The following is a 14,921-nucleotide window of genomic DNA, read 5'->3' on the forward strand; positions in this document are numbered from 1 at the left end:
GGGCTCCATACCTCTAACTGCAAGACAAGAGCCTGAAGCCTCAATTTCAAGTGCCACAGTGCACTTAAAGGGACATGCACACTCCCCCTTCAACTGGCTGATCCAGCCACTTTACACATCAGATCCTTTCTTTATCTCACATACACTTAAAGTTAAGATGTATAGAACTCACCCTATTTGCGCAAACATTTCTCCCTGCAAATGTTATAACATCACTATTCTCAGGTAGTCCCTGTGCAAAATCACATTTGAATACAATTTATTTCATAAATTGGAATTAACTGGTAGTTAAATTCGCTAATTCTTCAGTATTGAAAAATGATCCTTTATGACATTTAAATTTTAGCATGAATTTTAATCAATATTGGTCAGTGACTGAAGTGGGAAGTCGTGATTTATGAAATTATCTCTGGTCTCTACTCTCCCACTCCCTGCACTTCTCCCAACATTCAGGAGCTGGCACACAGTCCCTGCCTTTTCCATGTTACTCATCTACTATTACTTTAACTGCTTGCATCAAAATGTTAGCCTTTGCTTTCTGCTTATCCTCAGATGTCTGGACAAATGCTTTTTGTGTGATCTGTAGAAGCTGGGTTATTCCCTGCTCATGCCAATTTTCTGTCTTTTGTAATTTTCTCTTAATGTCTGGGGCTGAGTTGGTAACAAAACCTGTTAGTACCAATTGTTCCCCTGCTGGGGATTCTATGTCGAGACCCCCATATTGTATATATATTTGGTCCCAAAAATTGGTCTAACTGTTCAGCACATCCCTGGGGATCTTCTATCAGGGAGGTCAGTTCTTTCTTAAAGTTACACACTTCAGTACTGGTCAGGGGCACATTTACGAAACCGAGACCCTCTCCCATGGGAACTTCCCACAGTGGTCTCATCCAATTGGTTTCTAGCTTATTAGGTCTGGGTTCCTGCTCCCTGGGAAATGAATCAAAGGGTTCTGCCCTTTCTTCCTGAAGAGTCTCACGCTGTTCTGAATTAAAGTTACCTCTCTCTCCTGCCAACAGAGGTGGTAATCGAGTGCTTTGTGAGCAAGTTATCATACCACTCCTGCTCTCTTCTCTCTTCTCTAGTGGTGGGGGAGGTGGGGAAGGTGCAGAAGGGTAGGTCATAGGAGGGGAAGGAAAGATAGGAGCCGGCATAGGAGGAACATAAGGTGGAGGGAGGGAATGTAACACATCCCAACCCTGTGGTTCAGGGACAAGAGGTTCCTCCTCTCTCTTATTCCAGAATTCTTTCTCATTCAAAACCAGCTGTTCAATGGATCCCTTGAGCCAGCAGGCTGCACATTCCCTGCTCTCAACATTGTCTTTCTGGTTTTGATAGAGCCATAGGTTCAAAGCTTTACACATCCATTCATCCTCGGATCCGAATTTTGGCCAGTACACGGAGCTCCCTTTAACCGGGTATCTCACCCATTCATTACAACAATACCTGACCGTCGTCAGTTTGTCTTTACCGCGGGTCTTTCCTGTGCCCCACTCAGATAACATCATCCCAAGCGGGCTGTACGTAGCTATCTGGTGGTCACGTCCTGTGTCAGGACTCTCATCTCTACTGCCCGCTATTCCCATACTTAGGAACAAGTAAAATACTCTTACCGAGTTCTGGCAGTACTGCTCTAGTGCGCGTCCTTCCGCCGTTTGTTCTCAATGCCTCTTCTCGGATATCACTCGCTTCTTCCACTGACCAGCCACCCGTCGCCCGTGAGTCCAGCTGAATCAGCCGGGGTGCACCTACTCTCGTCGTCGGGGCACTCTGTCAGTGGAGGGAGTGTGATCCCGGACGAGCCCCCATTTGTTAGGAATTAAAGTACCTTTAAAGAAATTGCTCGAGACAAAAATTGAGAACAAAGAACATTTATTACTACAACAATGCAAAGTTGGGTGCTTCCCCTTACCCTGGGAATACACACACACACTGGGGCTCACCCAACTTTTATACAGTTGATTTCAGTGTAGGAATACCCTCCCCCTTACATTCTTCTGCCTCCTGCTGGAGAGGTTTGGCATAGGCAATCCTTCCTGCCTACGTGCAGTTTCAGTACACTTGGAGGACCAGGGGGTATCCTGTGGGTGCCCCATCATGTCATTGTCCTTATTCACACCTTCCTGATTCTCTGGGCTACAGTCTCTTGATATGCAGAGTTGACTCATTCTATCTAGGGTTGGCTAATTTCATATGTATAAATCTGTGTATGGTTAGCTAATTAGAAATGTATGACTTGGTACTTCTGTCCAGGGCTAGGAGACCCTTATCTGATCCAGACTACCTCACTTCCTACATTCTATTGTACCTTACCATTCCTTATCTTAGTCCTATGGTCTTGTCACAAAGGATAGAAGATTCTTATGTTAATCGTGCTGACTCTGCTTTCCTGCATCCTAAGCCCCAAACTTATCCTGTTTGAACTGGTTTCAGCCATTTTACTGATGAACTTTAGTTTCTTCCATGTTCATAATTTTAGGTCAATTTTCCCATCTCTCACAACGCTTTTCATCCCAAAGGAACTCATGATTATCTACACATCTAAGTCATCCTTAGCCTCCTACGCCCAAGGGGTTAAAAATCCAGCCTATCCACCCTCTCCTTTAACTCTACCCATCCAGCCCCGGCAACTTCCTGGTGAATCTCATTGTTGTAAAAGTCTTTGCCATAACTGGAGTAATAGTACAACATGTGTGAAAACCATTAGGCTCTTTCATCTGTTAACCACTGTCCTTAGGTGGATCAGAGACTTCTAAAGGGAGGTTGATCTCAAGTAAAAAATGCACCGAAATGCTGGAGGAACTCAGCTAGTCTTTCAGCATCCATTGGAGATAAAGATATATTTCCAACATTTCGGGCCTGAACCTTTCTTCAAAGACAAAATTGTTTCACTCAGTTCAGTTTGACCTCAAGGACAATAAACAGGGAATTTTCCACTAAGGCTTGAAACATCTGTGAGAATCAATGATAAATCAGTACTTCAAAGGAAAGCTACACAACAAATGAGAATAACTAAAAGATCTATATAATTCTCCTTCACATTAGTCATATGTTGTTGATTCTTTTTTATTGACATGATGTAAAATTGAACAAGTTAGAACAAAGCTGAATTAACATTTCCATCAATCTGGACTGTTTTATATACAAGGTCACCGGGATGACCCCTGGTGACCTAGTGGTTTAATTACATATCACCACAATTAAGAACCTTTATCTTCCCTTGTATGTCTCAGCTTGTTAATCTTCCATGATAACCTGTTATTTATTTTTGTCAGAGATCTAAAATAGATACTGGAATTACTTCACACTGCAGATCTCTGATTTCGGGTGCATTATTAACTGGATGTTACATTGTGTTTTGAGTTAAGCAATCTGAAAACTGCTTCCATTTTATTTCTTTTTTTCCTAAGTACTGCAGTTCCATATTTTAATAATCCACTATCAGTACCCTCACCTCCTCTGCCACCCAACACCACCCTCTCCCCAAAAAATGTGACCCAGCACTGTTCCATTGGAGGATTCTGACTGCTATAACTAGCTGGGGCTCTTTGGTAACTCTGGTGTGCTGGGAACAGACTTTCCAGTCTGTTCTCTCAGTACAATAACAGTAGCACTGTTGGACTAGTTAAAGATGAATGAATCATGAGACCATTGCCAGAGATTGATAAATTGTTGATTAGCCAGGGCATCAAAGGTTATGGGGAAAAGGCCAGACAGTTGCACTGTGTGAGAAAATGAATCAGCTCATGATTAAATAGTTGTGTAGACACAATGGGCTGTGTAATGCTAGTGATCATGTTTGCATGGCCACTAGCAAGACCTTGATGATAGATAACAGATTATAGATGGCAAATGAATACAAGATGAAGCAGGCTGAATAGCCTATTTCTGCTCCTATGTCTTATGATCTTATATTGTTTATCAATCTGTACTGTACTGTACCTGAAGGACCTCACATTTGTTCATTGATAAATGAAAACAGTAGAAAGGATCTTGAGAACTATGTCTGTTGATTCAGTGAGCCCCAGTGTTTGTCATTGGCCATATAGTAACAGTATTATGATCTTTGTCCTGAGAAGAAAGAATTAATGAATAACCATAAACTGAGGAGGATCAATTTGCTTACTGTATAAACATCTCCCATAAGTAGTGTTGTAGCAGGAACCTTAAAATAGCGATTTCCTTTGAGTGTCTGTTGGCCCTCAATACGAAAGAATCCCACTGCCCTTGGGCACGAGGCAGTAGGGTTAAAATGAAAGTTTGATGCATGGTCACTCTTAACATTTGCCAACTTGGCACCACTTTCAGCTGTAAGCCAGAAGGTTCGTGTTCTAACACCACCCCTGAAGTTTAAAAGCAACAGCTGGAGAAACTCAGCAGGTCAGATGGCATCTGTAAAGGCAGAGGGATGGTCGGCATTTCAGGACATGATCCTGCATTAGGACTGACAATGTTGAAAGGAGAGAGCCAGGATAAACAGGCGAGGCAGTGGCAGGCAGGTGCTAGATTGAGCTAGATGAAGAGGGGGGGATAATAGAAAGATGGTGCCTGATGGAGGAGGATGTGAGCAAGAGCAGTGGCTGGTGAGTGAAAGACAGAGAAAAAAGGCAGAGGAAGCATGGTTGGGGAAGGATCGGGTGGAGGTGGAGACACAAAAAGCTGCAGATGCTAGAACCTGATGAGTGAAACCGGGGTGGGGGGGGGGGGGAGGGTTAGGGCAGATGAAACAATTTTGGTGAGAGGAAAGGATAACCAGTAGGTATAGTGTGTGGGTGATGGGCAGAACTGGTGGGGGAGGGAACAAAATTAGGAGAAGGGGAACTGGGAAAACTCTTGTGGATCAGAAAATGAGAGAAGGGAACACATAGAGAGCAGGTTAGCTGAAAGGGGAACTTTCAATACTCATTCAATTGGGTTGTAGATTACCAAGGTGGAATATGAGTGTGCGTTTGTATATTTCTGCTTGAGGTTTGATGCACCATCAATAATCACGAAAAGACTGAAGTTGTGAAACTGAGTGGCTTTTATTAATTATAGACTGGAGCTGCCATCAACCTCATCGACTGATCATGGCAGGATGAATGGGAAGCATGCAAGGGGTTATGGGTAAGTTCAGTCTTGGGAGGTGTATCCAGTCAGCAGCAGCCAATCATAGTATAACAGTGGTTTACCACATTCACCCTTCCTTCCTGCGGGGTGAGAAGAAAAGAAAATAAAGCAAATATATATATTTTACACTTTAAGTGTGTCAGGGAGTCTCCTCTGCCACAGTGAGCGATGTTGTAATGGTTGGGGCGCAGCCGTAGCACCCTGAGCAACTTGTGGGGCTGGTCCATTGTCACCAGTTACAGTTCGTCGGGGGAAGGAGCAGGTGAAGAGATGAGGGAGTGTGGTGCTGGTGCATCATGGGTGACAACAGTTACCAGGGGTGGAGTGTGGTCAGCAGCAGGTTCAGGGACCCCCAAGATAGCAGTGGGGAGGGGGGGAGTATCTGATGGTGGTCGATGGTGGTCAGGGGCACCTGATGGTGCCAAATCCAGGATTGAGACCATGTCCTCATGCCCATTAGGGAAGGCAGTGTAGACAGACTGAGAGTTTGCATTGAGAAGGCAGACCCTCTCAACCAGTGGATCAGTCTTAGATTGCCTGGCAGGCTTTCAAAGCTGGACTGGACCTTGTGAGGTAAGCCAGGCAGGCAGCAAGGTCCCTGATGCAGACCTCCTAGGGAAGGCAAACATTCATTCATGGGGTATGTTGTTTGTAGCCATCCATAGGAGCAGCAATACAGAGTGGAGTGCGTCTGGGAGGACTTCTTGTCATTTGGAGATGGAGAGGCCCGTGACTTCAGTGCCAGGAGGATGGTTTTCCACACATGCCATTCTTCCTTTCCACCTTCCCATTTCCTCTAGGATTGTAGCTGGTGGTCCTGCTTGTGAAGCCCCTGGCCAGCAGGTACTGCTACAGCTCATCACTCCTGAATGAGATTCCCCTGGTCGCTATGGATGAAACCGGGTACTCGAAGAATGTGAAGACATTGCGGAGGGCCTTGATAACTGTAGCTGTGGTCATGTCCAGGCAGGGGACGGCAAAAGGAAAGTGTGAGTATTCATCCATGGTGGTAAGGAAGTAGAAATTTCAGTTGGAAGAAGGGAGGGGGCCCTTGAAATCGATGTTTAGGCACTCAAAGGAGTGGGTAGCTTTGATCAGGTGCACCTTATCTGGGCAGTAGAAGTGCGGTTTGCATTCGGCGCAGACCTTGCAGTTTTTAGTCATTGTCCTGACTTCCTTAATGGAGTATGGTAGATTCCAGGTTTTAATAAAATTCAAGGGTGACAAAAGTTATTATGGAGGATCTGCAGTCTGTCCATTTGGACACTGGCACAAGTTCCATGGGATATAGCGTCCAGGGGCTCGTTAAGTTTGCCCAGCCAGCAAAGGATGTCATAGTTATAAGTGGACAGTTCAATTCTCCACCTGAGGATCTTCTTGTTCTTGATTTTTCCACTCTGCTTATTATTAAACATGAATACGACCACTTGCTGATCTGAGAGGAGAGTGAAATCTTTTCTTCTCACCCCGCAGGAAGGAAGGGTGAATGTGGTAAACCACTGTTATACTATGATTGGCTGCTGCTGACTGGATACACCTCCCAAGACTGAACTTACCCATAACCCCTTGCATGCTTCCCATTCATCCTGCCATGATCAGTCGATGAGGTTGATGGCAGCTCCAGTCTGTAATTAATAAAAGCCACTCAGTTTCACAACTTCAGTCTTTTCGTGATTATTGATGGTGCATCAAACCTCAAGCAGAAATATACAAACGCACACTCATATTCCACCTTGGTAATCTACAACCCAATTGAATGAGTATTGAAAGTTCCCCTTTCAGCTAACCTGCTCTCTATGTGTTCCCTTCTCTCATTTTCTGATCCACAAGGGTTTTCCCAGTTCCCCCCTTCTCCTAATTTTGTTCCCTCCCCCACCAGTTCTGCCCATCACCCACACACCACACCTACTGGTTATCCTTTCCTCTTACCAAAATTTTTTCATCTGCCCTACCCCTCCCTCCCTCCCCCCCTCCCCCTCCCTCTCCCCCCCTCCCTCCCCCCCCCTCCCTCTCCCCCTCCCCCCCTCCCTCCCCCCCTCCCCCCCTCCCTCCCCCCCTCCCCCCCCCTCCTCCCTCCTCCCCCGTCCCCCTCCTCCCCCCCCCTCCCCCCTCCTCCCTCTCCCTCCCCCCTCCCTCCCCCTCCTCCCGCTCCCCCCGCTCCCCCCGCTCCCCCGCTCCCCCCGCTCCCCGTCCCCCCGCTCCCCCGTCCCCCCGCTCCCCCGTCCCCCCGCTCCCCCGTCCCCCCGCTCCCCCGTCCCCCCGCTCCCCCGTCCCCCCGCTCCCCCGTCCCCCCGCTCCCCCGTCCCCCCGCTCCCCCGTCCCCCCGCTCCCCCGTCCCCCCGCTCCCCCGTCCCCCCGCTCCCCCGTCCCCCCGCTCCCCCGTCCCCCCGCTCCCCCGTCCCCCCGCTCCCCCGTCCCCCCGCTCTCCCCCCGCTCTCCCCCCGCTCCCCCCGCTCTCCCCCCGCTCCCCCTTCCCCCGCTCCCCCTCCCCTCTCTCTCTCTCTCTCTCTCTCTCTCCCTCCTCCTCCTCCTCCTCGTTTGCAAGTGTGATTACAAATGTACTTCATTACAATACTGTAGTTGAAAACCGACCTGTGTTTCGGCGGAAAAAAAGCACGAAATAAATAGGAGTTGGGACCGATAGAACAAGAGTCGGACGGGCGAATGGCCTAACCAAAGAATGTTAATATCACTGTGCTGGGGGAGGACAGGACACGGGGCAGCCACGAGCGACCTGGAGGTGAGGTCCGGTCCGCCCCGCCCCGCCCTTTCCCGGTATTTAGAGCGGCCATTGAGCCTCAGGTTTTTTTTTTCGCAGCAGGCGATATCATGGGCTCGGCGTTAGACCCTCACCGTGTTCTGCTCAACGATGGCAACTATCTGCCGATCTTCGGTCTTGGCACCTCCTCCACGGACAAAGTAAGGTTGGGCTCTCCCTGCGAAGGGCGAATAGAGGGCGGGCTGCGAATTAAAAGGGAATTCCGATGGCGGAGGTTGTCAATAGGAAGCTTTGAAGTGGTGCACTTCAGTGGTTCTGAACTGCACTGGGCTCTGGGTGCTGTACGCACTGGGCTCTGGGTGCTGTACGCACTGGGCTCTGGGTGCTGTACGCACTGGGCTCTGGGTGCTGTACGCACTGGGCTCTGGGTGCTGTACGCACTGGGCTCTGGGTGCTGTACGCACTGGGCTCTGGGTGCTGTACGCACTGGGCTCTGGGTGCTGTACGCACTGGGCTCTGGGTGCTGTACGCACTGGGCTCTGGGTGCTGTACGCACTGGGCTCTGGGTGCTGTACGCACTGGGCTCTGGGTGCTGTACGCACTGGGCTCTGGGTGCTGTACGCACTGGGCTCTGGGTGCTGTACGCACTGGGCTCTGGGTGCTGTACGCACTGGGCTCTGGGTGCTGTACGCACTGGGCTCTGGGTGCTGTACGCACTGGGATCAAAACAGAAGGCAGCTCTTTTTACTTCTCTACGGATGATACGTCTCTGAACAAGCCCCTTCCAATTCTTCGAAACCCAGGTCCTCAAGGGTCCATCCCTCCCCTAGCCCTGTAACTGAAAACGTTCATGAGCAATATTTCCTTTTCTAATGAAAAGTTATTGACGAGTTCCCCTCTTCAAAAATCATGCTTTTGAGATTTTTCTGCTTTTATTTCCCATGTTCAATGAATGCAGTATTAATTTTGAATGGTGTCCCTGACATCACTCTCAACTGATGTCTCAAAGAATGAATGGATTGTTTGGTGGTTATGAAGGCTTGCTGAATGCTAATATGTGTCCTATATGGCACATGGCCCAGCACTTCACTTCATATCTATCCAGAGAGAACTCTCTAGTAACACCCTAGGTACTGAATTCGGCCTTGGAAAAATTGTACCCAAAGCTCCCTACTTACCAAGATGTGGCAAATGGAATTTAATTTTGATAAGTGTGAGATGTTGCACTTTGTGCCGTCCTACCAGAGCAGGACATTCACATGGCCCTTTTACACAGAGATCCTACTAAATTGGTGTGTCACTGACCCATATTTAAAGCCAGGTCACATCAGAGCATTCACACTGAACCAAGAAAAACTGGTTCAGTGCAACCTTTTGCATTCAATCTCAAACCACTTCCATCTTGCCCCACACCCCCCCCCCCCCATACCAAAGTACTCAAAGACCTTTGTTTCTTTCTCAACAGCAGACCTAACCAGTCCCCCTTCACCACCACCACTTTCCTCCCTCTGGCAAAACTTATTTCCTCCTTCAATAACTTCTCCTTGACTCGTCTCACTTTCTCCAAGTCAAAGTTGGAGTCATGGGTGTCACATTTGTGGCCCGAAATGTGAAGTTAATAAAACATTAAACACAAGTTTTATCAGGTAAACTTCTGAGTGTCTTTTTATTTTCCAGTTTCCCTTTGTTCTCTTGCTTGTGCTCTTATCTCTCTCATACCACGTGACTTCCGGTACATCTCATACATATTCATTATCATGACATCCCTCCTTTAATCAGAAATAAACTTTACCTTCAATTACCAATATCCCTCAGAAACATACAAACATCGTAAGTAATGGTAATACTATAACTACTACATAAAATTTACTTCCTACAGCACTCATACATGCACTTTATGATATAAGATTAAAATACTGTCCCAAAGTTCTTATTAAAACTATGGCACAAAGTCTTCGTATCGTTTGGGCACTTTCCGGTTTCGTTTCGGCCTGCCTGCGATATTGTCGTCGCTTCTCGGTTGTTCACTCTCAGCGTCGGAAATACTGCTCGCCACGGCTTCGGGTGTTTCTGGCGCTCTAGTCACTTCATCAGGAGTGCTGGTAACTGCCTCTGGAACATCATCAGGTCTCTCAGTTTCAGCATCTTGTATTGGCCTTTCAACCTCTTTGCTCGATGTATCTCTGGACTGGTACCTTTTTACACTTGATACATTTCTCTTATACAGGACTCCAGTCGGAGACTTGACTGTCACCATACTGCCACTTCTGGATACGACAGTATAGGGTTGATGGTAATAAGGTGTGTCTAGCTTACCACCAGTTTCATGCCTCACTAGAACATTATCTCCTGGCATGATGTCTGAGTACTTGGCTCCATGTTTCGAATCTGTGTACAGCTTTGCTGCACCTTTCTTTTCAGCATCGTGGTCCCTCATCTCCTGGTCGTCTCGGATTTCCTTTATTTCTGGCATTTTTGTGTGGATTTTTCTCCCAAAAAATGCTTCTGCAGGACTTTTTCCAGTGGTTGCATGAGGCGTTGCTCGATAGACAGCCACATAAGATAGCAATGCTTCTCGCCAATTTTGTCCTTCAGCGTGTGCAATCCTCAATCGTTTTTCAATGGACTGATTTTGTCTCTCTACTTCTCCGTTGGCTTGCGGCCATTTCGGAGTTACTTTATGATGGTGGATACCTGTGGTCCTCATGTATTCCGCAAATGTCTCTGAAATGAATTGTGGACCATTGTCAGAGTATAATATAACAGGTAATCCATATCTTGCGAATATCTCTGCTAACGCTTGAATTGTTTTTTCAGTGGTTGTGGACTTCAACATCACGTACTCATACTATCTGCTGTAGTAATCTATCACTACCATAATTGATTCACCCGTCGGTAAAGGTCCAAGGAAATCAACAGCTACGTCAATCCATGGTCCTGTCGGAAGTTGCGGACTCCGGATCGGTTCTGACGGATTACTCCTACTTGTGATTTGACATCCGTGACAAGTTTTAACAAATTTCTCTGCGTCCTTATCACAACTTGGCCACCATACCTTGGTCCTGAGGTTTTGCTTGGTACCAACAATGCCTAGGTGTCCTTCATGCGCTAAGAATACGATCTTCGGTATCAATCTTTGCGGAATCACCAATCTGCAACCTCTTAATACACACTGTCCGATGCAACAAAGTTCGTCTCTAATGGGAATGTAAGCCTTGTGAGTACACTTGTCCCATTGTCCACTCTGTATGCATTCTCTTACTTCCATGAGTTCTGGATCACGTTCGGATTCTCTCTCGACTTCCTTCGTAGTCACAGCTTTCGGTGTCGACTGAATAGCTACGAAGCGTATAAAGCTCTCTGTTTCTGTTCCCAATTCTGACTTGGATTGTGGACCACCAACCTTCACCAATCTGGACAGCGGATCAGCAATGTTTGCTTTCCCTGCAATGTGGATTACTTTTTTTTTGTAGGGTTGTAGTCTGAGTACCCATCTCTCTATTCTGGCACATGGTTTGGATCTAGGTGCATAGATCACCTCTAATGGCTTATGATCTGTGATGAGTTCAAATTCAATGCCGTATAAATATGCATGGAACCTCTCACAGGCCCATACAAGTCCGAGTGCTTCTTTCTCTGTCTGAGAGTATCTTCTTTCCACATCTGATAACGATCTGCTGGCATAGGCAATGATTCTCGGTCCTCCATCATGCATCTGGACCAACACGGCTCCTAAACCAACCGGGCTGGCATCCGCTATGACTTTGGTTGATGCCGCCGGATCGTAATATCCAAGAGTTTTTGCATCTGTCAGGCTTTGCTTCAGCGCTGTGAACGCTTTCTTCTGCTCAGATCCAAAATGAAATGGTACACCTTTCCTGGTTAGTTTCCTTAGTGGTTCTGCCACTGTAGTGAAATTAGGAATGAACTTTGCACAAAAATTGACCAATCCCAGGAAACTCCTCACCTCTGTTGCGTTCTGAGGTGCACGTGCCTCTTCAATAGCTTTCACCTTGGCCTCTGCAGGGTTTAGTCCTTTCCGTGTAAGTCTGTGTCCCATGAAGTCCATTTCTGACACACCGAACTGGCACTTGTTTTCATTCACGGTAAGGCCTGCCTCCTGTAGTCTAGATAGTACACGCCTCAACCGTTTGTCATGCTCTTCCTTCGTTGGTGCATGGACTATGATGTCGTCAGAAATGTTGGCAACTCCAGGAATGCCTTGAATCACTCGATGGATTTCGTACTGGTAGATCTCCGAAGCTGCATTAATTCCAAATGATAGTCTCTTGTAACGATACAATCCACAGTGAGTCACAAATGTAGTTACATCTCGGGAACCTGGATCCAGCTCTAATTGATGATAGCCCCATTTCAGATCAATTTTTGAGAATACCTTGCTGGTAGTTAGTTCTTGAAGTATTTCTTCCACTGTTGGTATAGGATGTCGTTCTCTAATTATAGCTTCATTGGCCATTCTCATGTCAACACATAGTCTTTATGTCACCCTTTGGTTTGGGCACAATCACTACGGGACTGACCCATTGTGTCGAATGTTCCACCGGTTCAATAATGTCTTGTTCGATCAATTCTTTAATTTTGGCTTCGACTTTCCCACGAAGTCCAAACGGAGTTCGGCGCATTGGTTGTGCCTTGGGTTTGACGGTTTCATCTACCGCTAGCTTCAATTGTCGACCTTTCAGCTTTCCTACTCCTTGGAAGACTGCGGGGAATTCTTGCTTCATATCCTCGTATGACTGAATTGAATTGACACAAGCTCCAATATGAAGTATTGCCAGGTCTTGCGCTGTGCTTCTACTCAGCAATGGTTCTCCCTTCTCTTCTATGACCATAAACTCTGCTTCGGTGTACTTATCTCCAGCTTCAACAGTTGCAGTAAAACATCCAATGGTCTGCAATGGCTTTGTTGCTATGTATGGATATAGTTTCTTGGAACACTCCTTTGAGGTACAGATGATCTTTTTCCTTTTCAACTTCTCCCATAAATGTCGATCAATCACATTACTGTCACTGCCTGAGTCTACAATGACCTGAACTGTCACTCCACCAATGATCACTGGGACCTTCTCATGATGTACTTCATTCAACGTAAATTGGTAACAACTCTGTTCCTCCTGGGTATCATCATCGTCACCGTCTATCTGGCGAATGGTATCTTTCTTTCCAGGATACTTTCCTTTCCCCCAGGCTTTGCCTTTGGAAGTTGTACTCTTCCTCTTCTGGTCTGCATTGGACTTGCTTTTGCACTTCTTTGCAAAGTGGTCCTTACCTCCACACTTTCTGCAAACTTTGCCTTTGGCCGGGCAATATGGGTCTTTTCCAAAGTGACCTCGGTTTCCACATCGATAACATTCCACGTCCTGTGTCGACGTATATCTTGGTTGGTTATGGCGATGTGAGAGCCTCTTAATTTGCTGGCTTGAGTTGTCTTTCAGGGTCATGGTATGAAATTGCCCTTCAACAGCCTCTAATGCAGCAGCAATGGCTAAAGCATCGGTGAGTTCCAACTCACTCCCTCTTTCCAGTAGACGTCTTCTGAGTTTATCTGATCTGCAGTGCTGTACGACTTGATCCAATAATTGGTTGTCCAAATCAGCTGGCATGTAATTGGATCCAACAGCTAGCTGGTGTAGTCTCGTCACGTACTGAGCAATTGTCTGGCCATCTTCTTGTCTCGTTCTCTGAAACAAATGGCGTTGAAATGTAGCATTTGGTGTCACTACATAGTGTGCATTTAATGCATCTACCGCTTTCCGGTACTCATCCTTTCTTCCAGTATTCAAAAGTGTCTTAAATGTTTCCCGAACTGAGGGTCCTGCAGTGAAAAGAAGTAACGCCCTTCTCTGCGCTTTTTGTTCAACTGTACCGGTATGTAGAAATAGGCCACGACTGTCGGCGTAGGATTCAAATTCTTCTAGCCATGCCTTCCACTTCACACTTACAGTGCTTGCATTACCCGTTGGGTCAAAATGAGCAATTCCACTATGTGTTAGAAAGTCACCGTCTGCACCAGCCATGAGGAAATATTCCAGCCCCAAAAGTACTGAGTCACAGAGAAAATTCTTATCACCTTGAAGTTGTCTGTAAACCTCTGTAATCTTGTTTAGTCTTTAATTTTCTTCAAGCTTCTTTCATCCTCGTCGCCAATGTCACATTTGTGTCCCGAAATGTGAAGTTAATAAAACATTAAACACAAGTTTTATCAGGTAAACTTCTGAGTGTCTTTTTATTTTCCAGTTTCCCTTTGTTCTCTTGCTTGTGCTCTTATCTCTCTCTCATACCACGTGACTTCCGGTACATCTCATACATATTCATTATCATGACAATGGGTAGCCAGCCGCATGGGCCCCAGCTATTCCTGTCTTTTTGTTGGCTACATGGAGCAATCCGTGTCGGCCCATATTCAAGGGAGAGTTGGGAAAACTGAGTATAAAGCTAGACTACTATCAGATCATTCAGACCTATTATTAGCAATAGAACTGGAGGACATCCCACCAAGAACATACAGATGGAGGTTAAACTCAATGCTACTTAAAAGGCAGGAATTTAGAGAGTTTATGGGATGCAAAATTAAAATACATTTTGAAATAAACACAGGATCAGTGAAAGACAAATTTATATTATGGGATGCAATGAAAGTCTTCACTAGAGGACAGATAATAAGTTATGTAACTATGATGAAAAAGGACTACAATCGGGAAATCGAGCAGTTGGAAAGAGAGATAGTAAGTACAGAAAAGGAATTAGTAAAAAGGGATGATATAACGAAAAGAAGAGAATTGGCTGACAAAAAAATGAAATACGAAATATTACAAATGTAGAAGGTGGAGAAGAACATAATGAAAACAAAGCAAAAGTATTACGAACTAGGAGAAAAAACACATAAAATATTAGCCTGGCAACTTAAAACAGAACAAGCTAAAAGAACTGTATTGGCATCAAAGAAACAGGACAAACAAATTACATATAACCCAACAGAGATTAGCGAAAACTTTAAGAAATTTTATGAACAATTATACCAAACTGAGAACGAGGGGAAAGATGATAAAATAGAAGAGTTTTTAGCTAAAGT

At 46.0% G+C, this 14,921-nt stretch overlaps 2 protein-coding genes across 8 annotated transcripts in view; one reads left to right on the top strand and one right to left on the bottom strand.

Annotated features, from left to right (window-relative positions):
- Positions 1-14,921, bottom strand: part of LOC138745850 (ATP-dependent DNA helicase DDX11-like) — a 190,721-nt gene that overhangs the window by 53,681 nt on the left and 122,119 nt on the right. The window lies entirely within an intron of this gene.
- LOC138745854 (aldo-keto reductase family 1 member C1-like) overlaps positions 7,664-14,921 on the top strand; it is a 52,190-nt gene continuing 44,932 nt past the window's right edge. For 2 of the 6 annotated variants that reach the window (XR_011346553.1, XM_069903262.1), the window contains exons 1-2: positions 7,667-7,849; positions 7,928-8,028. Coding sequence is in view for 5 of the 6 variants with exons in the window: in XM_069903262.1 (XP_069759363.1) it covers positions 7,939-8,028 (90 nt within the window). In the remaining variant the exon portion in view is untranslated. Of the gene's footprint in view, positions 7,850-7,927; positions 8,029-14,921 lie in introns of all 6 variants that reach the window. The other 4 variants (XM_069903267.1, XM_069903264.1, XM_069903263.1 and 1 more) reach the window with 4 other exon arrangements.

Source organism: Narcine bancroftii, chromosome 11, assembly GCF_036971445.1.
Source record: "Narcine bancroftii isolate sNarBan1 chromosome 11, sNarBan1.hap1, whole genome shotgun sequence".
Classification (NCBI taxonomy): Eukaryota; Metazoa; Chordata; class Chondrichthyes; order Torpediniformes; family Narcinidae; genus Narcine; species Narcine bancroftii.